At 33.3% G+C, this 24,840-nt stretch overlaps 2 protein-coding genes and 1 long non-coding RNA gene across 4 annotated transcripts; 2 read left to right on the forward strand and 1 right to left on the reverse strand.

Moving 5' to 3' along the window:
* Nucleotides 1-1,137: 1,137 nt before the first annotated feature.
* Nucleotides 1,138-2,355, forward strand: LOC106662375 (chymotrypsin-like serine proteinase). Its single transcript, XM_014386435.2, has one exon. It carries the CDS (start codon nt 1,153-1,155, stop codon nt 2,089-2,091), a length of 939 nt encoding a protein of 312 aa, XP_014241921.1. The 5' UTR covers nt 1,138-1,152; the 3' UTR covers nt 2,092-2,355.
* Nucleotides 2,356-11,975: 9,620 nt separating this feature from the next.
* Nucleotides 11,976-13,282, forward strand: LOC112127147 (transmembrane protease serine 9-like). Its single transcript, XM_024227550.1, has one exon. The coding sequence runs from the start codon at nt 12,073-12,075 to the stop codon at nt 13,003-13,005; it is 933 nt and encodes a 310-aa protein (XP_024083318.1). The 5' UTR covers nt 11,976-12,072; the 3' UTR covers nt 13,006-13,282.
* A 383-nt stretch (nt 13,283-13,665) lies between these two features.
* LOC106662362 lies at nt 13,666-16,110 on the reverse strand. Of its 2 annotated transcripts, none has more exons than XR_001339886.1 (5): nt 15,835-16,110; nt 14,946-15,056; nt 14,642-14,875; nt 14,078-14,288; nt 13,666-14,009 (listed from the first exon to the last, which is right to left on the reverse strand). It is a non-coding gene; the product is annotated as an uncharacterized LOC106662362 (long non-coding RNA). The 2 variants fall into 2 exon arrangements; XR_001339885.1 differs by having other exon boundaries at nt 14,078-14,296.
* Between the last annotated feature and the right edge of the window lie 8,730 nt (nt 16,111-24,840).

A 24,840-nucleotide genomic window follows, 5' to 3' on the forward strand; every position in this document is an offset into this window, starting at 1 on the left:
CCCATTAGTTAATCTATTATCTGAGATTTTTGGTTGAAATTAAAAATTCATGCCACGCACGGGATTTGAAACTTCCAACCATCCTCGATCCACTCGGACATCTCAACCCCACCTTATGAGTTTTCCATTTTTTACTAGGTCACGATAGCTCAAGTGGTAGAGCAGCGGCGTATCTAGCCGAAGATAGTGGGTTCGAATCCCGCTCGTGCCATTAACTTTTTTTTCATCTCAACTAATAACCTTAATTAATTGTAATGTATTAATTAGTCAAGCGGAGCAACAAATTAGTGAATTTAATGAATTAAATGAAGTACACTTCACTAAAACTCTCCGAGGGCATTTCATTTGTCGTCGAGAATCCAATCCGATGACACATTTCAAAAATAGCAAAAAGGAGGGAAAACTCATAAGGTGGGGTTGAGATAGGAAGTTGATGTCCGAGTGGATCGAGATCACTTTAGCTCAAGTGGTAGAGCAGCGGCGTATCTAGCCGAAGGTCGTGGGTTCGGATCCCGCTCGTGCCATTAACTTTTTTTCATCTCAACTAAAAACCTTAATTGTAATATATGAATAATATTTTTAGATAGCGGGCGGTGTAAAACCTAAATGTTAAATTATACATATTACATGAATGTTTCTAGTGAGCGTAAAAGTATGTTATTGTCAAAATTATAGCGGTTCCTCAGCACAATATCAAGCCCGTGGAATGATGTGGCTATGCTGATTACAGATGCAGAAGGAATTACTTGAATCATGTAAAAGCAGACACGTCTGCAGTTGAAAGTGCATAAAATGATCCTGCGAGTACCCTTGCAGTATATACATTATCTTCACTCTCCGTAAAAAGATCCCACCACCTGTTTTTCTTAAATAATATTCCTCTCCCAACTGCGGGGACAAGCTGCAATACCTCGGACTGTACATCGACAAACGCCTGAATATCTTCACGATATGCATGAGTGGTACTCCTTTCCATATGGTTTGCTACATACTCGAATAATTTAAAAGATCTTAAAGATTCACTGAATTTTTTTCTTCTGGGTTTTCTTTTTTCTTTCATTTTTCTATATATGTATTTGTATTAAAATAATAGTAAAATAAACAGAAACATCTGTTTATTTTTTCATTCCTAGTAAACAATGTTTAATAAACATGCCTAAATTGTATTTCAAAATTTTTGTTATATTTCTTACAATTACATTTCCATATAATATTAGCTGTGAAAGCCATGGCAAAATTAAAGGAGGAAGACATGCTAAACCAGGTGAATTTCCATTCATGGGCCTTTTGATATCCCCGAATAATGAAGGCATTAATATGCTTTGTGGATGCGCGTTAGTAACCACGACGAAAATTGTAACTGCTGGTCATTGTCTCATGACATGGGAAAACGGCCGGAGAATCTTGAACGAAATTGAGGAAGGAGAAGTATTTTTTGGTACGATACATCTCAAGTCCAGGGAAGGTCAAACATCAAAACTTAAATCGGTGAAATATCCCAAGGAAATAAGATTGCAAGAGGCGGATTCGGTTATGCACGATTACGCGACTGCCGAACTGGTTACTCCAATGGTACTCACCGACACAGTGAAGGTCATGCAAGTTTACTCCAAAAACAAGCAAGAGTTTAAAAATGGTTGGGATGAATTGGTGGCTTCGAAGGGAACGTGCTTAATTATTGGGTGGGGAGCAAGAGACTTTCGTGTCGAGAACGACTCATTCGTTGTAACCCTAGGTGCCAGTCCCATCTTAAAAACGGCTGTGGCTCAACCGTGGGAAGAGGAAAAATGTGAAAAGTATGTTGGACTGTGGGAACTGAGCATGGTACCGTTTGGAGAGGTTTGCCTTTTGGGTGTTACACACGGCGAAATTATACTTCCTGGAGATTCCGGAAGTCCGTTGATGTGCGGCGACTACGTCTGGGGCGTGTGCTCGACAATGATATTAGATGACACCGGAACGATGCCATTTCAGTATCTTTTACACTGGCATTATTTAAACGAATTTCTATACCCAGAGGGTGCTATAGGCTCATCAATTCGTCCAGAAATTTCTATTCCTCTGTTTTTCATAATTTTGTTCTTGAGATAAAAACTTGTCAGTACGTGCAAGTACATAAAATAACAAAGCGACTCTACTAAATCACCTAAATAAACTATTACAACTATTTCTCAATGCGTTAACACATGTTATTATTTTGATTATACCCATCGGGTTCTTCAATAATTCATTTACAATTTGCAAATACGCTGTTTTCTTAATTTTATTTTTGGCATAAAATCGGTTTGTTATCTCACAACAAGTAAAATAACACGACTCAATTAACCGGTTTCAATAAACAATTTAATTTTTAAACCCAGACTAAATTTAATGTGTATACACACTCTATTACTTACTGAGAAAATAACATCATTTCTTCATCCGACTTACGTTAAACCTGAAATTTAAAAAAAAGTAACGGATTGTTATTTAAGGTAAGTTAAAAAATCAACACAGTTTAAGATTTCATATTTTATTCAATTAAATTTATAAATGTTTTCTTGAATCAATTACGTGATACATTGAAATTATCGAAAACGTTGTATCTCAAGAAAAAATCGATGAAATTTTGCGTTTCTCGCGTAATTTTTTTTCAAAATGCGTGAAAAATGTTTATAAAAATTGATAGTTGATACCAGTTCGGCTTAACGTGCACCAGTAAAAACGTAAAAATTACGTTTGAAGCCATATTTAGTTTAACTAGCATAGGCTGCTTAAACATAAAATGCCATGTCTTTTTAAAAACTCATATATTGGGTTGCTTAGAAAATATTGTAGCTTTATTGTTATATAATAAAAACAATTAAATAAATGATTTTAAACATTTTTTTATTAATTAAAATGTCCACCATCATTCTCAATACACTTCTCCTAACGTGATGGCGACTTCTTTATGCTCTCCGAATAGAATTTTGAGTCTTCATAATTAACACATTCTATCATTATCTAAAGACTTTTGGACAATATATTTTTTATGTTGTAGAACGTTGTATAGGTGTTTGAAAAATGGTAGTCCGTAGTGGACAATAGGCAGGGTGAGCCAGTACCTCATAACCAAGATCCAGCTGTTTTCGTGTTGTCATATTTGAGACATGGGGCCGAGAGTTGTCTTGATAGCAAAGATACATTGATGGAATCAGAATCGGCCTTTTCTGATTGACGAAAGATGGCTTCGGTAATGCCAATTTCTGGTGCATTGTTTCAATTTGAGAACAATACAGACATTGATTGTTTCGCCAAGAAGTTGTAGTAAATCAGCCCAAATAACGCCCACTAAAGAGTTATCATCACCTTTTTTTGATGAGTTGCGAGCTTTGAAAAATAAAGGAAATCTTGTTAGGGTGTATTTTTGGTCCTGTCCAAACAACATCAAATATCCAGGGACACTTTATTTTATGGTAACTATGTGGATCTCCTCAAGAAGAAGAAAAAAAGGTTTAAACAAGAAAAGAAAAAACAAATGTCAAATAAAAGTTAATCCTTATAATTAAAAAAAATCATAGAAAACATGTATAAATTAATTAACAAACAATAAAAATTATAATACAAGACTCTACTCACAATCTACACTCAGCTGAGATATAAAATATTAATTTTTAAATTTAGGAGAGACCAGAGAAAGTGGTAGATAGAAATGGAGGGAAAGTGATAGATGAATAGAAAGACAGGGAGAGTGAGTGAGAGATAGATAGGTCGATGGATAGATAGATAAATATATTTATAAATACAAGGATAGAGAGAGATGTAGATAATGAGAGAGATAGAGAGAAAGAGATCTGGGAAGATACATTACAAGATAGTTATATTGTTAGGTAAGTAGATGGATAGATAGATAAAAAGTGAGATAGAGATAGATAGATAGAGAGCGAGTCAGAAAGGAAGAGAGCAAGAAAGTGTAAAAATAAAATGGTACATATGTGATATAGCGTGTCTCTTCTTCTTTTTTTGTTGGGCCCAACCCTGATTTCGAAAAACCGAAAACAAAGTCCCAGAGGTTTTTTACGATCGGACCTGACTACAATTATTTCATTTATCGATCAGGCACCTTTTATATTTCATTTAAACCAAAGTAAATACGACACCAAATGTTTATTAAATTTGAATCTTTAATTACAATTTATTTTCACATAAAATGACAATAAATTTTATTAATTATTATTTTTAATTTAAAGAATGCTTTTATCCTATAACAAACCTATCTCAAATCTACAAACCTTAATTTTAAAATGGAATTTGATTCTCGTTTTATAGTTCCATGAAGAAAGGTAAAGAAATTATTATTAATATTATTATTATTAAAATTTTAACCACCAAATTAGAAAATACAATTAAAATATTAACACAACTTTTAAAATGAAACTAAATTACAATTATTATTTTTTTATTTTGACGTCAAAATAATAAAAACTAACTCACTTGACTAGTGTGCACACCAAATTTTTCTTTTTTACGAAAAATAGCTGTTTACCCACACATGCCTGAAAGGGATCTGTTCTAGGACTTTTAAATTTTTTTTCATGAACTTTGAAAGTCATCATTTTTTACAAATGCAATGCCCTATTTCTTTACACATTTTGAAAGCCTTTCCATTGTAAAAATATGATACCGGAAACTCGAAAATTCATTGATTCGTTCTTGAGATAAGGAAATTTTCTTGGAAAATCGATAATTTCAGTTTATCGTGTAACCGTTTAAAAGAAAGATAAATGCGAAAATTTTATTTGTATTGGTTTTAAAAAAATCGAATTTTAAAGAACAACCATCAGCTACACGATAAATTGAAAATATTGGTGAAAAAAGAAGAAAATCAAATCAAAATTTAATTTTTATATTTAAATCAATTAAATATTCAAAATCTTCTTATTTTAATCAATTAAATATTCAAAATCTTCTTATTTTAAACTATCGAATACTGAAGTAAAACCCCAACGTTTCCAGAAATAAGTGATAAATTTTTAAAGATGAATTTTTTCACACATTTCGAAAATCCTGAATCTCAATAGAAAATGATACCAGAGAGTCGAAAATTCACTGATTAATTTCGATGATATTGGAGCTTTTCTTCCGTCTTCTTAAAGTTGGATTTAAATAATCAATGCAAATTACATTTTCTTTACTATTGTAATTGCTTCACAGATCTCAAAAATGATTAAATACTAAAATTGTAAATATTTACAATAAAACCATCATAAAATTAATCTAGTTATTAAATTTTTATTCGACGACTATTTCGTTTATCAGCCTGACTTATTAGCTTTCAACCTCATCAAGTTACCGTCCAATTTTTCACCTAGAAGTTGTCGCCCAGAGTGAATTTTCGAAATTTGCTTGCAAAATAAATACTGCAGTCACAAAAATTAATTACCCCAGTGAAAAACGTTCCGGGTATAATCAAAACTTGAATTTTAAACTCATCGACCGCAATTCCTAACAATAAACCACTAGCACGCTAAATCGCATAAAGTGTTTGTAACGGCTTTATGAGGATTTTCGGACAGGCCTTACAAAATACAAAAGAAGAGGGAGGTCCTTTGTTGTATTCCTGGCACGTATGTAATACTATGAGAAAGAAGGGGGGTTTCACTCCACGTCGCGATCAGCATTTGTGAGACAGAAACTACTGTATTATAAAGATAGAGTCTCTAACATTATTTTTTAACAATCGTCTTAAACGGAATTTAAAAGAAAATGTAAAGAAAAAAATTTATTATTCGGAGATCGTGAGATGCTGTCTGGCGGTAGTTTTCAGAAAAACATTTTCTTTATCGTGCCAACGTTTCGATCTTTATTGATATCATCTTTAGGTCCTGGGAGATATATACATTGTTTATATTTTACAAATACATGTAGGAGGTGAGAAACAATATGAATTTATACAATGCTAGAAAATTTTAGATTAAAAGAAAAAAAATAGTTTATACAATTCTAGAAAATTTTAGATTAAAAAAATGAATTTATACAATGCTAGAAAACTTTAGAAAAAAGTGAATTTAGCAATGAATTTATACAATCTAGCTTTGTATAATAAATTAATTTTTTTAATCTAATATTTTCTAGCATTGTATAAATTCATTTTTTCACATCTTACATGTATTTGTAAAATGTAAACAATGTTTATAAATCCCAGGCCCAGAAGTCGATTTCAATAATGATCGAAACGTTGGCACGATAAAGAAAATGTTTTTCAAAAACTTACTTCACACCAGATCGCATCTCACGATCACCGAATAATCATTGACTAACTATCACTAAACATTACACATTTCTAAATTATATTTTGTGAGATATTTTAAGTTAATCAAATGATGTAGAAGATAAGCAGGCAAAATTTAAGCAGAAAATGTGACTTTTTGAAACCTCTTAAAACTTATGATTTCCTTGAATAAATAACTCCGATAACGGTCTTGACCAGTATCAATCAACTGGTCTTAAATTCCAACGGTCAAAGTCGATTAAGATTATTTTAATCTACACAGGGTGTCCTTTTTTTATATGGTATGGCTGAATTTCCCTTGAACCAATGATGCTATAAAAAATACGTGTTTAGTATTTTTTAGTCTAGTTTTAAAGTTTAAATTTTTTTTGGGAGAAAAAATATACAAGATAGCTTAGGCCCAGTTCAACTTCAAAATTTCAAATACGACCCTACACATCCTGACACATCATTTTAAAGGACACTCGTAACCTGGTTTAATATTTCGCCCCCGTTAAAAATAGGATTCCGCCTCTGAATAAATAACGAAAGACGTGAAACAGATCAATTTCACTCTATTATATCAGTTTTAAAGAGAGTAAAAAAAAGTATGGTTAAAAGAAAGGGGATGAAAAATATAATGAACCTTTTGGTTTGTTTACTAACCTCTTCGTATTAGACAACAAAGAAACGGGATTTTTATTTTTTTTTGTTAATTAGGGAAAAGAAAGCCAAATTGTTGAAGAATTAGACTATGTAGAATGTTTGTTGTCTGGAATGTAATGATTGTTTTCTATGATGTGATGATATATGTGTGATATAGCGTGTCTCTTCTTCTTTTTTTCCCCAACCCTGATTTCGGAAAACCGAAAACAAGGTCCCAGAGGTTTTTTACGATCGGACCTGACTACAATTATTTCATTTATCGATCAGGCACCTTTTATATTTCATTTAAACCAAAGTAAATACGATACCAAATGTTTATTAAATTTGAATCTTTAATTACAATTTATTTTCACATAAAATGACAATATATTTTATTATTATTTTTAATTTAAAGAATGCTTTTATCCTATAACAAACCTATCTCAAATCTACGAACCTTAATTTTAAAATGGAATTTGATTCTCGTTTTATAGTTCCATAAAGAAAGGTAAAGAAATTTTTATTATTATTATTAAAATTTTGACCACCAAATTAGAAAATACAATTAAAATATTAACACAACTTTTAAAATGAAATATTATTTCTTTTATTTTTCTTTATAAAAATATATACCCTTTTAAAACTAAATTACAATTATTATTTTTTTATTTTGACGTCAAAGTAATAAAATTAACTCACTTGAATAGTGTGCACACCAAATTTTTCTTTTTACCAAAAATAGCTATTTACCCACACAAGCCTATGTCCTAGGACTTGAAAAAAATTGCCCTTTCTTGGCCCCTACTCCTTTCACTGTTTGAGTGTGTGGAGGGGCATGGCGGTTCATTTAAATCTAATCGTTACATATGTATGTTATCGATATTGAATTTGATTAATGATATTAGCGTAGTTGCGACTGAGTTTACATGTTTCTGTTCTGTAATTGATGCTGTGCTTATCTCTGTTGATATAAACCATTTCTAAAACGTTACGTTATGTTTGTGTTGCCTTGTGGGTAATATTTTTGGATTGTTAAAGTCGAAATTTTGTTTCAAAATGGTGGGTAGCCAGTGCTGTAGGATTTTGTTTGGTTTATTTGCAATCATAGATATGTTGCTTTACTCATGTTTAGCATTGTTACTTTATGTTTCAGTTATGATTTTTGTGTTTAATATGTCACGTTCTTGCCATTTTCCCCCATGGGGTTGTTTTTAAAAGGATTGGCTTGATCGAATGAGCATTAGTGATTTATGAGTAGCGTAGGCCAAATATTTGCACTAACGACCCGGTGTTATATATGGTTTCGATTTTTAAACATTATTTAACTCGAGGAGAGTTGCGATCGCATGATAAGCATGGCGTGACGAGGAATACATCAAGGGTGATGGGCGACTGCGGAGAGCGTGTCGATTTCGGTCTGACTTTTAAGCAAGGGACGTCTTCGCGGAAATGTAATAAAAGGCGGTGGATATTAATTTCTTCGGTTGGTTAACTCCTCCCTCCCAACACGCAATTCTAGTAACAACTCGCCAGAAAAAAAGTCTCACGCATATATTGAAAAATTAAAAAAAAAAAAAAAAAAAAGACAAAAGGGTGCAAAGAAATTCACCCTGTCCCTTAAACCCATTTCCATGTGTTGAATGTAAGCGCGATTTCCGAGAAGCAACAATGGAAAATTCTAGTCACGAACAATTCCACCTACTTTCTTTGTATATAAATTAGGTAGCAATTTCATTCGGTGTAATTTAAATATAGAGTGTGGTACGGTGTTTTTCGAATTTGAAAATAATTGACCGGCGGACAAAAGAATATCGTTCTATTACGTCATTTCCGTCTAGTATCCTTTGACGTTCAAACGCCATCAATGATATAAAATGTTTAAAAATAAATTTTTTTACACAGGGTGGGTAAAATTTCTGCTCCTACCTATGATTTCTTTATAGGGATATTTTTGGGAAAAACCCTGAGATAAGAAAAAAAAGGTTTTGTCTAGTTTCTGAACGAAAATATTATATTGTGATATTTTCTTCTGGGGTCTGCCGGGTGATAAACTTATTGTCTGCTAGTTACAGCATCTACCCGTCTGACCGTCGACAACCAGCAAGAATAGGCAGAGCATGATGTAGGAAACTAACAAAATGTTTTAGACTATCTACAGGATAATTGAAATTTTTTGTAAATTTTTTTCTTCATTTATTTTCTACACGAACCACCATTGTATTATACGTAATGTGTGGTGTTTAGTGACCGTTAGTTAATGATTATTTGGAGGTCGTGAGATGCGGTCTGGTGTGACGTAGGTTTTAGAAAAACTGAAAAATGGCAAAAGGAGGGAAAACTCATAAGGTGGGGTTGAGATGGGGAGTTGATGTCCGAGTGGATCGAGATCACGATAGCTCAGGTGGTAGAGCAGCGGCGTATCAAGCCGAAGGTCGTGGGTTCGAATCCCTCTCCTGCCATTGACTTTTTTTCATCTCAACTAAAAACCTTAATTAATTGTAAAGTTATTTTAGAAAAACATTTTCTTTATCGTGCCAACATTTCAATCTTTATTGAGATCATCTTCAGGGCTCAAAGTGTTTGTTTTCCGTGTAGATGTGTCGTGTTGAGTGTGTTGTATGTGAGAGAAATATTTCATGTTTGACCTACGTCCATTGAGAGACTACGCCAGTTTTGACGTTATATTGAGTGTCAACCCGATCCTGCCTTTTGAAAAAAATTTTCTCGTCTCCTCTCCTTTGGTTGACTTTCTCCATGCAAGATCCCATTTTGTAAAGGTATTTTCGAGAAGGCATTTTTTAAATAGGGATGGAGGGTATTTATTATACTCTATTGTTAGTCTAACGTAATCAGCAGATTCTTTGGCCAGTCGGTCTGCTTCTTCATTGCTTTGGTTTCCTACACGTGCATTCACCCAAAGGAAAGCCAATTTTCCAGATTCCGTCAGTTGCTTGGCTTGAACCTTGATATCTTCGCATAACCGTCCATGTTTCTTCGGATTCCTTATTGATCTGATTTCCATATTAGAATAATCTCCGTCGTATTCGGAGTAATTTTGTGTTTTTATGTTAACAAATAGTGAAATGAATTCACAAAATATATAATTTTTTAAATCTCTAAATAACGATTTATTAATCACATTTACATTATATTTTTAGATTTTACTAATATTTTAATTTATTTACTATAAATAAATAAATAAATTCAGTCAATCCAAATTATATAGTATAGTCTAAACCCACTAACCTGGCTATCCCGTTGTTAATTTATAATAGATAAGGGAAATTAAAAAAAAAACACCAATGTCCTTTGTAAAGCTTTCAAAAATATATCTCTTTCATAAGGAATTTGAAACTAGTTCTAATTTTACATTATTATATTTAATATTATCAATAATTTATTACTACATTAGAAATACTTTCAAAGGGGATACATTCCTCGAAAGCTTGATGAAGGAAGAGTTTTTCTTTCTATCGAATTTGTCTTATCCTAATCTTTTTTAAGTATAATTATTTTATTAAGGCTGATATCAATCTTAGCAAGGTGAACTTGTTGTGGTAAAAAGTCGTATATCGGTAAAATGACACAAATACATAAATAACATCCCAACATAAAATCAAATTCACTAATTTCGTGGTCCGCTTTACCAATTAATATATTACAATTAATTAAGGTTTTTAGTTGAGTTAAAAAGTCAATGGCACGAGCGGGATTCGAACGCACGATCTTCGGCTTGATACGCCGCTGCTCTACCACTTGAGTTATCGTGACCTCGATCCATTCGGACACCAACTTCCCACCTCAACTCACCTTTCGAATTTTCCTTACTTGTTGCCATTTTTCAAGGTATTTTTATCTCAACCAATACCTTACATAAAAATTAATTAATTGAAAGAATATATTTGGCCAATCGGACCACGAACTCTAATGGATTCAACAAATCATTTTTGAGATTTGTCAAACTTGAATGGGAAATGTGTTAAAACAGACTAAACATTAAGGCAAAGATTTAAATTAACAATAATGAATTTCAATATATCAAACGCAATGTCCACTATCATAATTTATCACCAAATTTTTAAAAATAAAATTTAAATAATAAAATATAAATTGCATTTATAAAGTGCAAAGATCCTGCAGATAATCGATATATCTGTACAAAAAGGCAAACTAAATTTGATAATGTAAAAGTTTATGTTTGTTTCTGAGCGATATGTTACTTTTTTCACTTCATTAATTCTATGTTTGTATAGGACACACAGGAAAAATAAAAAATGCGTGCATACAGGGCGAACACAAGGTTTTTGGTTCTCTTTTTCAGATATATTACTTTAAAAAACACACCCAAAAGACATACTTGAGATCAGTTTTTCGTCGGATTTAGTCCATTAAATCGCCGTGTTAGTGGAAACGAATACTGACAGCAATACAAATTCTTATGTATATTAATGCTAAGAGGGCGAAAGTGTGTCAATCATTGCCACCTGCAGCATACTCGACATGGTGTTACATTATGTACTGTACCCACTAGAAATATTTATAGTTGATGCTTTAAATAGCTACGGTTTGTAGAGGAAAAATCTTCTATTGGGTAGAGGAGTTTGTTTAATAAATTAAATATTTGATTTTTTATATTTTTATTTAATAAAACGAGTTTGAATAATTTATACTGGAATCCGTTTTGAAATGAACAACTTCCACATTGAGCTATCGTGACCTCGATCCACTCGGACACCAACTTCCTATCTCAACCCCACCTTTTGAGTTTTCCCTTCTTTTTGCCATTTTTATCTCAACTAAAAACCTTAATTAATTGTACTATATTAATTGGTCAAGCGGACCACGAAATTAGTGAATTTAATGATTGAAAATGAAGTATACTTCACTAAAACTCTCCGTGGCCATTTCACGACATTTGAAAAATGGCAAAAAGGAGGGAAAACTCTAAAGGTGGGCTTGAGATAGGAAGTTGGTGTCCGAGTGGATCGACCCGCTTGTGCCATTGACTTTTTTTTTTATCTCAAATAAAAACCTTAACTAATTATAAAATCAAATCTTGAAAGGGATAACAATATTCAGTGATATATTATATATTAATTTTGTTTTCAGATATGTGTATTTTCGTTTGATAATGATATGCAAAATATTACATACAGGATAAAACATATGTTTATTTAGTTAACATTATTTGGTAAATGTCAAATTTTAGTTTCAAAAATTCTGTCTTCATTTTTTTAGTAGTAACATTAACTAATGTTAGCAGTATAGGTCATGGCAAAATTAAGGGAGGAAGGTATGCGAAATTGGGAGAATTCCCTTTCGTCGGTCACATAGCGACTGTTTATCCAAACAAGACATTAGAATTATGCGGATGCTCGTTGGTATCAGTGAGTAAAATTGTTACTGCAGGTCATTGTTTTGTGAAGTGGAATACGGGTGTGAAAACATTTCTAGATTTGGAATTAACAATAGCGTATTTTGGCTCGTTGCAACTCATGGGACCGGACGCTCACACCTCCAAACTTACATCTTTGAAGGTTCCCAATGGGATGAGAATGAGAAAGAGGGGAGGGATTATGCACGATTTTGCGCTGGCTGACCTCGTCACGCCAGTCCCTATCACTCGCACAATAAAGCCTTTTGCCGTTTATTCCTTCGAAAAAAATGAGTTTAAAAGCGGTTGGGATGAGATGGTGACTTCGAAGGTAAACTGCTTGACCATGGGGTGGGGAGCAAAGCGGTTTCATGTTTGGAGAAATACATTTGTACCGAAAAGGGCCAGTAAATATTTAAAAACGATATGGGTACGACCGTGGGAAGAGGATAAGTGCCAAAAGTTGGATGGTCCCTCGAATGATTCTATGGTGCCTTTTGGACTAGTTTGCGTCGAGTCTATTTCTAAACGCGACGCTTTACTGCTTGGTGATTCTGGATGTCCATTGGTATGCGGTGATTACGTCTGGGGTGTGGGCTCAACTTTTGCTGTAGATGCCCCTGTATATCAATTTATTTTACATTGGAATTATTTGGGCGAACTTCTGTTCACTACGGATTCTTCCGTAATATGTAAAATATGTCCACAAATTTTGCTTTCTACGATTTTATACGCTATATTATATTTTGCATAAGGGTCATATAATTAGCGCTACACTATGTATGATTCAATTTTAATAAGTAAACGCATTTTTTCTCAGAAAACTTGTTTTTGTAACGTTTAGTAGTTCAAATAGAAATCATCCGAAAAGAAATAAAATTTTTTTTTACTTAATAAAGCTTTAAGTCAGTCATTGTCGAACAACTTTGATGAGGTTAAGAACCCCTTAGAGAGTTTCACCCAATGGACTGGATCAATGAAAATATACTGCATAATGTGTGGTGATTAGGACCGTTAGTCTATGATTATTTGGAAATCGTGAGATGCAGTCTGATGTGAAGTAGGTTTCAGAAAAATATTTTCTTTATCGTGCCAACGTTTCGATCTTTATTGAGATCATCTTCAGGGCCTGGGATTCACAAATATTGTTTAAATTTCACAAATACATGTAGGATGTGGAAAAAAGTGAATTTATACAATGCAAAAAAACATAAATATTCAATCAAAGTATTTCTACTCAAGGTTGAAAAAAAATACTGAGAGAGTAGAAATACTTTAATTGAATATAATTTTTTTTGCATTGTATAAATTCACTTTTTTCTATATCCTACTGTATTTTTTAAATTTAAACCATGATTGTAAATCTCAGGGACTGAAGATGATCTCAATAAAGATCGAAACGTTGGCACGATAAAGAAAATGGTTTTCTGAAACCTACGACACATCAGACCGCATTTCACGATTTCTAAATAATCATACTGCTTAACTTTTAAGTTCAACGAAAGATTTTATCATTTGTGCTAGCAGTGATATGTGGTAGTTTGCAGCTGAGGGGAAATCAAGTGTAAATTATATAAAAATAAGGTTTTCAGAGTTACGGTTAACGCTTTCAAATCACGTAGAATATCTTCTGATGTTTCTGCTTTTTCTTAAAATCGTCGGCAGAGTGTTAGTCCCGTTTTTCTCATTTTTTGTGGTGGTAACTAAATGGGAAATGGTCATTATAAAGGCAGTCGTATTACCTTTCTCCATTCTTGCCTATTAAGAATGGAAGGTTGATTTTTCTTTTTCTACTTGAGATTTTGAGGTAATTCATTGTTTTTTACCTGATGATTTGAGCCAATGAGTGGTCATTTTTCTTTCCATTTGTTCAGTTTTGTTTTGAACATGGTTTTCAGTGTGTCAATTTCCTGTTCTGGTCCAAAGGGTATGTGGGTGTTTTGGTTTCCTTGTGTGTCGTTCCTTCCACGTGTTCGTTGCCTTCAATAATCCATCTTGGTGCCCACTTCAAAACAATTGCTCCCACTTTCCCAGTACCTGGAAATCTGTCAGGCTTTAGTTGAATAAAATATGAAAATTTAATTTGTGTTTTTTTAAAATCTAACTTTAAAAATAACAATCAGTTACACAATAAATTGAAACTATCGAGTTTTGATGGAAAACATCACTATCTCCATGTTGAAACTATGAATTTTGAAGTTTCTGGAATTATTGTTTTTAGAATAGAAAGAAATTTCAAAGGGTGAAAAAAAGGCTTCCCTTGGAGCTGGAGATGTTGGACATTTCCAGACCAGCTTTGAATTGAAGGCGAAAGAGTCGAAGGCCTTCTTGGCTTGTCTGTCTAAGAATGTGTATATCTGTGCACTTTTTAAAATATATCTTGTGTTCACATTTCTATGGTAGAGATCTCAGCATTGAAACTTGTTAATATGGGGCCTTGAGGTTTCGCTAGGTCAAATTTGGGCCTTTGACACCTGTCCTCATCCACAGTTTCATTTCGTATCCATCTGTATAGTGCAATAAGACCTCTCTTTTAGTTTCAGGGGTTATAATTTAGTTAGTTCCACGTCTTCCTATTTTTATCTGGATCGTTCAATCAAAATTTTCCAGTCATCTCAGGGATGCTATTAAAAAAAAAAAAATCATTAGGCAACAGTGTGAGGAAAACTACTACCTTGGCTCAATAATCGTTACCATTTTGTTCGGGCCAGAATAAGTAATATCAACTTTTTTTTAATGGCTTTATCAACATACAGCCCGCGAGCACATCGACACTATTCCCAAGAGATGGACACTTTCTTATTGCTAAAAAATATCTTCATCTGAATTAATCCAGGAATATTGGTATCTATCGAAATAAAATATATTTTGCGTCCTAGAGACGTTTTGGTGCAAGGAACAAAGTTGATATATTTTTGTAGCACCTCATAAAAACCCTTGAGTAAAATTACAAAACAAAAATATGCATGTATCTGATTTCTCTAGTTTTGCCATTGGTGTGCAAAGTATTGTACCTGTAGATGCGAAAAAAGATAAAATAATTCAAATATACTAAGTGGGTTGATGCCGAGCTCTTAAAATTCGTGGGTACTTAACCGCGCGAGAAAGAGTTACAAGGAAACACAACCGGAAATCTTATGGACAAAGCAAGAACGTGGTACCATAGGAACTTTGTGGAAATTATAAAGAACTTGTACAACTTACTAAACTCGTAGAAAAACAATGCAGAAACTGAAAATTACTCAACAACGCCCAAAAATAACGGAAAATGGTCATATTTGAAAACTGAAAAGTACACTTGTCTTACATTGTTAAAAAAAGGGAAAAATAAATTAATAAACGTTCACAGACTATTTTTAACCTCGTACAAATTACAAAACGAAAGAAAACAGACGATCACATCGTACATGAGCACTAAAAACCCAAAACTAATTCAAATCATCAACATCAACATGCCGCCGCACTACTTCCAACTTTTACCAAACTGACATCACACAGACACAGTAATATTTGGAGAGAAGACGAACCAAACTAAGCTAGGGAGATCAAAATGAACAAAAATTTATTTAACTGTAATTCATACCCGCTCTCTAAGAGGAAATAGAACCACTTTCCAATTGATAAGATTAATGTTTCTTGTCGGGCGATTTTGAGGTATGCGAAGGTCGCCAATTTTTTTCTTTTATCTTCCTCAGGAGTGGTGAGTTTGATAGCTGAAAAACTCACATTGTACTTTTCAAAAAGTAAATTTTTACAAAACGAACGATTGCCTTCAATAGTTTTGGCACGATTAACACTAATCGGTGTAATTATTTACTAGGTTTGTTTTCAAGCACGTATTTTCCTGTAATGTAAATGACATGAGAAATATTGCAAACAGTATAAAACATATGTTTATTCATTTAGTTCACATTGTTCGGTTGGAATGTCAAAATTTTGTTTCAAAATTTTTGTCTTCATTTTTTTAACAACAACAGTTGTTTTTGTCAGGAGCGCATACGATATAAAAATTAAAGGAGGAAGGTATGCCAAATGGGGAGAATTTCCTTTTATCGGCCACATCGTTACTGTTCTTCCAAACAAGACGTTGGAAATGTGTGGATGCTCGTTGTTTTCAGTGAATAAACTTCTTACTGCAGGTCATTGTGTAGTGAGTTGGACAAGCGGCGCGAAAACCTTTCTTGATTTGGAAACAACAGTAGCATATTTTGGTACCTTACAATTCATGGGCCCTGACGCTCAGACATCCAAACTTTCATCGCTGAAGGTTCCCAAGGATATAAGACCGAGAAAAAATGGCGGGGTTATGCACGATTATGCAGTTGGTAACCTCATTACGCCAGTAAAGATTACTAATGCCGTAAAGCCTTTTGCCGTTTTCTCCTCTGAAAAAAATGAGTTTAGAAACGGTTGGAATGAGATGGTGACTTCGAAGGTAAACTGCTTGACTATGGGGTGGGGAGATACGTCGTATAAATCCTGGAATGATACGATTAGCCTAGAGCAAGGCATCAATAAATACTTAAAAACATATTTGATAGAACCATTGGAAGAGGACGTATGTGATAAGTCGGCTGGTCCGCCAAGTGAAAATATGGTGCCTTTTGGACAAGTTTGCATGAAAAGTATTACTCCAGGCGAAACTTTACTATTAGGCGATATTGGAGGTCCGCTGATGTGCGGAGCTTACATCTGGGGTGTTTCTGCTTCGGTGACTTCAGATACCACTATAGCGTACTTTATTTTACATTGGCATTATTTGGATGAAGTTCTGTTCACTACGGATTCTTCCGTAATATGTAAAATATGTCCAGAAATTTTGCTTCTTATGTTTTTCATCATATTACATTTTGCATAAAAGCCATTCAACTAATATCCATATGATATACTAATATACATATGATTCAATTTCAATAAGTAAACTTGAACTAAAAAGTAGTTGTTTTTTTGGAGACTTTAATTTTAGTTTTAGCTCAAATAATTCACGCACAAAGAAAATAAATAAGGTGGAGTGAGTATATCAATTTTCTGGTTCGAAAGGATAGTTACACGCATAACAATGAACTCGAAACCCCATTTTTAAACGCTTCTTGCCATTGTACCACAAAGAGGCGTAACTAAGTTATTACGTTGGTTTATTTTGATGTAAAACATCTTGAAAATCACATCGAAACATATTGCATTGCCACAAAAAAAGTGACACAACTCAACAAATAAAATTTTACAGAAAAGAGAGATGAAAATTTACTTTATTTTTTCATGTATTAAGTACACACAGTTACGGCTGTCGGCAAATAAATCTGTCATGATTCATCAATATTGTCTTTCGTTTGTGCAAGATTTAATCGAAAACACATAACTTTAATAATTCAGCTCTACTACACCTAAAAAACTACCCCTTTTTGAGTTGTAACACTGTTCTTGAACATATTGGTTCTCAGTAATTTAAATTAGTTTGTTTCCTCTAACGATAATTGAGGTCAATGAATTACACTAAGGGAATTAATTTTTTTGTGATAGTAACAGACACCGTACAATCCTAACAAATAAGTATAAATATGTTGACAGTAAGTTTTACAAAGATTATTTTTGACCCAAATGTGCTTTCCTTCTGGAGTTACGGCTAATTACTTATTTAAAATACAACATTAATGATTGAAAAAAGATTTTGTTGATTTGTGTCGTGTTTAGTGACCGTTACTTAATTTGGAGGTCGTGATTTGATTGAAACATTTGATTAACTTAATATCACACAAAATATTATAATTTAGAAATGTGTGATGTTTAGTGACCGTTAGTCAATGATTATCCGGAGATCGTGAGATGCGCTTTGGTGTGACATAGGTTTTAGAAAAATATTTTCTTTATCGTGCCAACGTTTCGATCTTTATTGAGAACATCTTCAGGGCCTGGGATTTATAAACATTATTTAAATTTGACATATACATGTAGGATGTCGAAAACAATGAATTTATACAATGCTAGAAAATTTTTGATTCAAAAAAGAAATAAAAATACAAATCGTTGGCGATGTCTTTCAGAAAGACAAATACAAATATTTGAATTGAAATTGAATCAAAAATTTTCTAGCATTGTACAAATTCATTTTTCCACATCCTACATGTATTTGTAAAATTTAAACTATGTTCATAAATCCTAAGCCTTGAAGATGTTCTCAATAATGATCGAAACGCCGGCACGATAAAGAAAATGTTTTTCTAAAACCTACGTCACACCAGAACGCATCTCACGATCTCTGGATAATCATTGACTAACGGTCACTAAACATCACACATTTCTAAATTATAATATTTTGTGTGATATTAAGTTAATCAAATGTTTTAGAAGATAAGCAGGAAAAATTTAAGCAGAAAATGTGGCTTTTTGATACCTCTTAAAACTTGAGATTTCTTTGAATAAATAACTCCGATAACGGACTTGATCAGTATCAATCAACTGGTCTTACATTAGGATTGTTTTAATTTATACAGGGTGTTGGCTGAATTTCTCTTGAACCAATGATGCTATAAAAAATACGTGTTTAGTATTTTTTAGTCTAGGTCCAAAGTTTTAATTTTTTTTGGAGAAAAATTATACATGATAGTTTAGGCCCAGTTCAACATTTCAAATACGACCATACACATCCTGACACTTCATGTTAAAGGACACTCGTAACCTGGTTTAATATTTCGCCCCCGTTAGAAATAGGATTCCGCCTCTGAATAAATAACGAAATACGTTAAACATGGGATCAATTTGACGCTGTTAAATTATTTTTAAAGAGAGTAAAAAAAGTATAATTAAAACAAAGGGGAAGAAAAATATAATGAACCTTTTGGTTTGTTTACTAACCTCTTCCTATTAGACGACAAAGAAACGGGATTTTTATTTTATTTTATTTATTTCCAGTCCAATCAGGTCAGGTACCCAAGTATAGGACAGTCAGGCAACACAACAAAACAAGCATTACAATATAAACTATTAAAACAAATTTTAACAAAAAATCAATATTATGAATAGATTAATAAGTAGCACAACAAAAGTAATAAATAAACCCTCAATTATATTTTATAGCTCCTTTAATTTTAGGAATAAAGATCCGAAGGGACGAGGAGAAGGGGTCCGCACTGAAAGCGAATTTATTTAAGTAATGCACAGCTCTGGAGATTGAAAACTCTAAGCCGTATTTGGTCCTGGGCCGTGAAGTACTAAACAATTCGGTTGACGCTGGGAACCCTAAAGCCAATACAAGATAATATCTCCGGGTCAATAAAATTATTTAGGATCCCACAGAAACATAACGAAAGCCAAAATTCTTCTATCCTCCAGAGAATCCAGGCCTACTACAGCAAATCTGGCTTCATAAGAGCAATGGTAGTTCCTGTGATTGCATAACTTGTAATACAGGTATTTCGAGTCTAGGTGACTGAGCACCAGAGATTTATAAAGTAATTTTAAGCATTGTAAGCATCTCACGACCTCCAAATAATCAAGTTTTATTGATTATTAAAAATATTGTAATTAAAACACTAAATAAATAGTTTAAACCATAAAATAATGTAAAAGTTAAAAAGAAACATTGTTTAAAAATATGAAAAAATAATATATTTAAGAATGTTATTAAAATAAAAGAAACGAAACCAAAATATTCCACGATCCAGAGCTAAGATCTTTTTAAAAAGATTGTATCCAAAATCTAAAATTCGTAGGTTTTTTTTCAATTGGGTTGTCTTGAGCCGTTTATACGTTGGGAAAGAGCTGTGTTATTGTTTTATATATGTTATATCATTGCTATGGTTTTAATCCGGTTTCCAATGATTTTTGTTTTTCTTACGTATATTTTATAATTTCGTTACATTAAACGGGGTAAATTCCATTATTTTTGAAATTAATTTTCTAATATCTTTGACTGGGGGATGTGCAGATTTTTCGTAATTTATAATAGTAATTGTGTAATTTAGAAGATTTTTAAACAGAAAGTAAAAAAGAACAATAATTCTACTTTACAACATCCAGGCATAAATTCATGCAAGTTTTAAAGGGGCGACGTTAATTTTTGTAATCAAGTGACCGAGACGGCTGTTCAAAAGTTTACAACTCCCGTTTAGCCCCTAGCTTGGAAAGTTAATTAACAAAAACAGGCATGGAAAAAAAAGAACAGAAAAAAAGTGTTAGCGTATTGTACAAAATGTGGCTCGAGCGACTCTAATGTTGAAAGAAGAATGCGCGGCATTAGAGAACCACCAAATGTGAAGCAATTAGCCCACATTTAAACAGAGAACAGGACAACATTTACATTTGTTTAGAAAACTGTAGCCATCCTTAAGTGTTTTTTAATGTAAATCAACCGTTTTACAAGGTGGTGACAATTTAGTTTGAACCTTAGAGTTAATTATCTTATAATGTATGTTTTCCCTCCATTCATTTCATTAGGAGGAGAATCGCCCTTCGCTCTTTACGGAATTTAGTTTAATCGTTGATGAATTCTGCTGACATTAGTGAGTGTTGATTAAGTTTAATACAATACAACTCCTTAAACTCATATAGATCATTTGCCGGAATTAATAAATGTCAAGATTATAAATTTCACATGTTATTCTGTTTCAGTACATGAATCATTTCTCCACAAGAACATAAAGATATACAAACATATCGTCTATAACAATCAATACGCTAAACACATAATCAACAGAATAATCAACAACTACAATTCAACACTAACACCATCCACCATTACTAATAATTACAATTAATTAAGGTTTGTAGTTGAGATGAAAAAAAGTTAATGGCACGAGCGGGATTCGAACCCACGATGATAGGAAGTTGATGTCCGAGTGGATCGAGGTCACGATAGCTCAAGTGATAGAGCATCGGCGTATCTAGCAGAAGATCGTGGGTTCGAATCCCGCTCGTGCCATTAACTTTTTTTCATCTCAACTAAAAACCTTAATTAATTGTAATGATTTAATTGGTCAAGCGGACCACGAAATTAGGGAATTACTAATAATCCATTTCAGTTCGTGGTACGATTGACCAATTAACATTTTTCAATTAATTAATATTTATGAAAGGTATTGGCCGAGATAAAAAAGTCAGTGTCACGAGGGGGATTCGAACCCACGATCTTCGGCTAAATACGCCCCTGCTCTACCACTTGAGCTATCGTGACCTCGATCCACTCGGACACTAACTTCCCAATCTTACTAATAATTTTCCAATTAATTATGGTTTTTAGTTGAGATGAAAAAGTCAGTGTCACGAGCGGGATTCGAACCCACGACCTTTTTATCTCAACTAAAAACCATAATTAATTGAAAAATATTAATTGATCAAGCGGACCACGAAAACTAGTGAATTTAATAAGTTAAAATGAAGTAGACTTCACTAAAGCTTTCCGTGGCCATTTCATTTGCCGCCGAGAATCAGATAGATTACACGACATTTGAAAAATGACAAAAAGGAGGGAAAATTGAAAAGTGGGTTGAGTTGGGAAGTTAGTGCCCGAATGGATCGAAGACACGATAGCTCAAGTGGCAGAGCAGCGGCGTATCTAGCCGAAGGTCGTGGGTTCGAATCCCCCTCGTGCCATTAACTTTTTTTTCATCTCAACTAATAACCTTAATTAATTGTTATGTATTAATTGGTCAAGCGGAGCACCAAATTAGTGAATTTAATGAATTAAATGAAGTACACTTCACTAAAACTCTCCGAGGCCATTTCATTTGTCGTCGAGAATCCAATCCGATGACACGACATTTCAAAAATGGCAAAAAGGAGGGAAAACTCATAAGGTGGGGTTGAGATAGGAAGTTGATGTCCGAGTGGATCGAGATCACATTAGCTCAAGGGGTAGAGCAGCGGCGTATCAAGCCGAAGATCGTGGGTTCGAATCCCTCTCGTGCCATTAACTTTTTTTTATCTCAACTAAAAACCTTAATTAATTAAAAGATATTAATTGGTCAAGCAGACGACGGAAACTAGTGAAATTATTAATAATACTACATCAAACCTATTAAATACAGACAAACCAACATACATCTCCATGCCATTCATTCACGGCCTATCGCATAAATTAAACACATATCTTTCTTCTGATAACTTTAAAATAGCCTTCAAAAAATATGAAACAGTTCATCCACTTTTCCCCAAAATTAATGATTTCACACCATTAACAAATGAATCTGACGTAATTTATAAAATCAATAGTTTAAACTGTCCGGCAACTTGCATTGGTATAACATCCCAATATCTGGGTAAGAGAGTAAAGCAACATATCTATGAATGCAAAACACCCAAGCAAAATCCTACAGAACGTCGTTCCCCTTCATTTTGTGCATAAACAAAATGTCGACTTCAACAATCCAAAAATATTACACACAGAACAAAACATTAACGTAACTTTAGAAACGGTTTATATCAACAGAGATAAACGCAGCATCAATTACAGAACAGACACATGTAAACTCAGTCGCAGCTACGCTAATATCATCAATCAAATTCAATATTGATAACATAAATATATCATCATCTCATCGTACAAAACATTCAAAACATTCATTACATTCCACACATCAAACATTTATACAGTCTAATTCTACAATAATTTGTCTCTCCTTTCCCTAAATAACCCCGCCTATTTAATCCTGAAAGGATAATCAGGCCGAACCAATACCCATTTTTTCGCATTGTCGACATCTTTCACCTCAAAGAAGCCGACTACTCATATAAAAGTGTCTTTCTATCCCGACTTCCTTCCCCACCCGTTCAAAATCCAACGTAATAAATAAACATACAACATCAATATCTCACTGGCCCTCTCAACACGACACACAAGAATGTCACATCTACACGGAAAACAAACACTTTGAGTGAATAGAAATTATTTGATTGAATCTAAAATTTCTAACATTGTATAAATTCATTTCACATCCTACATGTGTTTGTAAAATATAAGCAATGTTTATAAATCTCCGGCCCTGAAGATTATCTCAATAAAGATCTAAACGTTGGCACGACAAAGAAAATGTTTTTCTAAAACCTACGTCACGCCAGACCGCATCTCACGATCTCCAAATGATCGGATTGACACTCAAAAAACGGCAAAGCTGGCGTAGTCTCTCAATGGACATAGGTCAAACATGAAATATTTCTCTCACACACAACACTCTCAACACGATACCCAATAATGACACATCTACACAGAAAACAAACACTTTGAGCCCTGGAGATGATCTCAATAAAGATCGAAACGTGTGGTGATTAGTGACCGTTAATCGATATTTATTTAGAAATCGTGATATGCGGTCTGGTGTGATGTAGGTTTCAGAAAAACATTTCCTTTATCGTGCCAACGTTTCTATCTTTATTGAGATTAGCTTCAGGGCCTGGGAATTTACACAGAAGACAAACACTTTGAGTGAGTAGAAGTACTTTGATTGAATATATAAAATCTATTTTTCATTGTATAAATTCACTTTTCCACATCCAAAATGTAATTGTAATATGTAAACAATGTTTGTAAATCCCAGGCCCTGAAGATGATCTCAATAAAGATCAAAACGTTGGCACGATAAAGAAAATGTTTTCCTTTAACCTACATCACACCAGACCGCATCTCACGATTTCTAATAAACTAAAAGATCGAAACATTGGCACGATAAAGAAAATGTTTTACTAAAACCTACGTCACACCAGACCGCATCTCACGATCTCCAAATAATAGTGAATAAAATAATAAATATCTTCCATTGGATTTAATTAAGCTTTGTAACTAATAAAATCAGGTATTGGTATGAAGTGCAAATTTTGTTAAAATCAATCGGCTTATTTACAAATAAATAATCCTTCTTTGAATTAAAACCATTCAGGATGACCCTTGGTAATTGCAATGTTAACAAAAAAAAAATATATACATAAACGTCCCGCATAGTTCCACGTATAATGTTAAATCAATGATGACATTTTAAACGGCCTTAATGTTTAAAAGGAGCCTCTTTCCTCACCTTCTAAATATCCGGAGAAAATTGCCTTTCGGGATTGCTTCCCTCTGAAATATTTAGTATCCAATTTGAGGGATTTTCCAATTTTCTTCTCCCACCAATTGCTATGCAAATTCCGGGTGACACATAATGACACGAGGGGGTGGAGCAGGCACGAATGCCGGCCCTTGTCGAATGTTCGTACAGATTTTGACAAATTTAACTATTTACATGACATGAAAAAAAATTGTCAGTCTAAATTAACGTGAAACCTGACTAATCAAATTTGACGTAAAACAATTGTATCGGATGTTGTATAAAGGTAACGTGTCCACATTTGACGTATATTGCAATATACGTAACTTCCTGGTATATTTTAGAGATTTCGGGAAATCGCTTTGATGAAATAATAAATTGAAGTTTTCATATGTCATTGATGAGCTTAACAATTCTTGTTGACCGTAATAATGGTTGACAATGGTAACACGCCCAGGACACGTTAATCTTATACAGCCAGTCTAATGGCACTGCTGTTTTGTGACAGATATTTTAGATTGATAAAAAGATTCTTATGATTATTACATATTTATGTATGGAGGAGTAATTCATTA

The sequence above is a fragment of the Cimex lectularius genome, unplaced genomic scaffold (genome assembly GCF_000648675.2).
Source record: "Cimex lectularius strain Harlan isolate CLEC.00 unplaced genomic scaffold, Clec_2.1 scaffold106, whole genome shotgun sequence".
NCBI classification, from domain to species: domain Eukaryota; kingdom Metazoa; phylum Arthropoda; class Insecta; order Hemiptera; family Cimicidae; genus Cimex; species Cimex lectularius.

Coding starts and splice junctions, on each gene's coding strand:
- LOC106662375 (XM_014386435.2), top strand. CDS start 1,153: ATGCCTAAATTGTATTTCAAAATTTTTGTTATATTTCTTACAATTACA.
- LOC112127147 (XM_024227550.1), top strand. CDS start 12,073: ATGTCAAATTTTAGTTTCAAAAATTCTGTCTTCATTTTTTTAGTAGTA.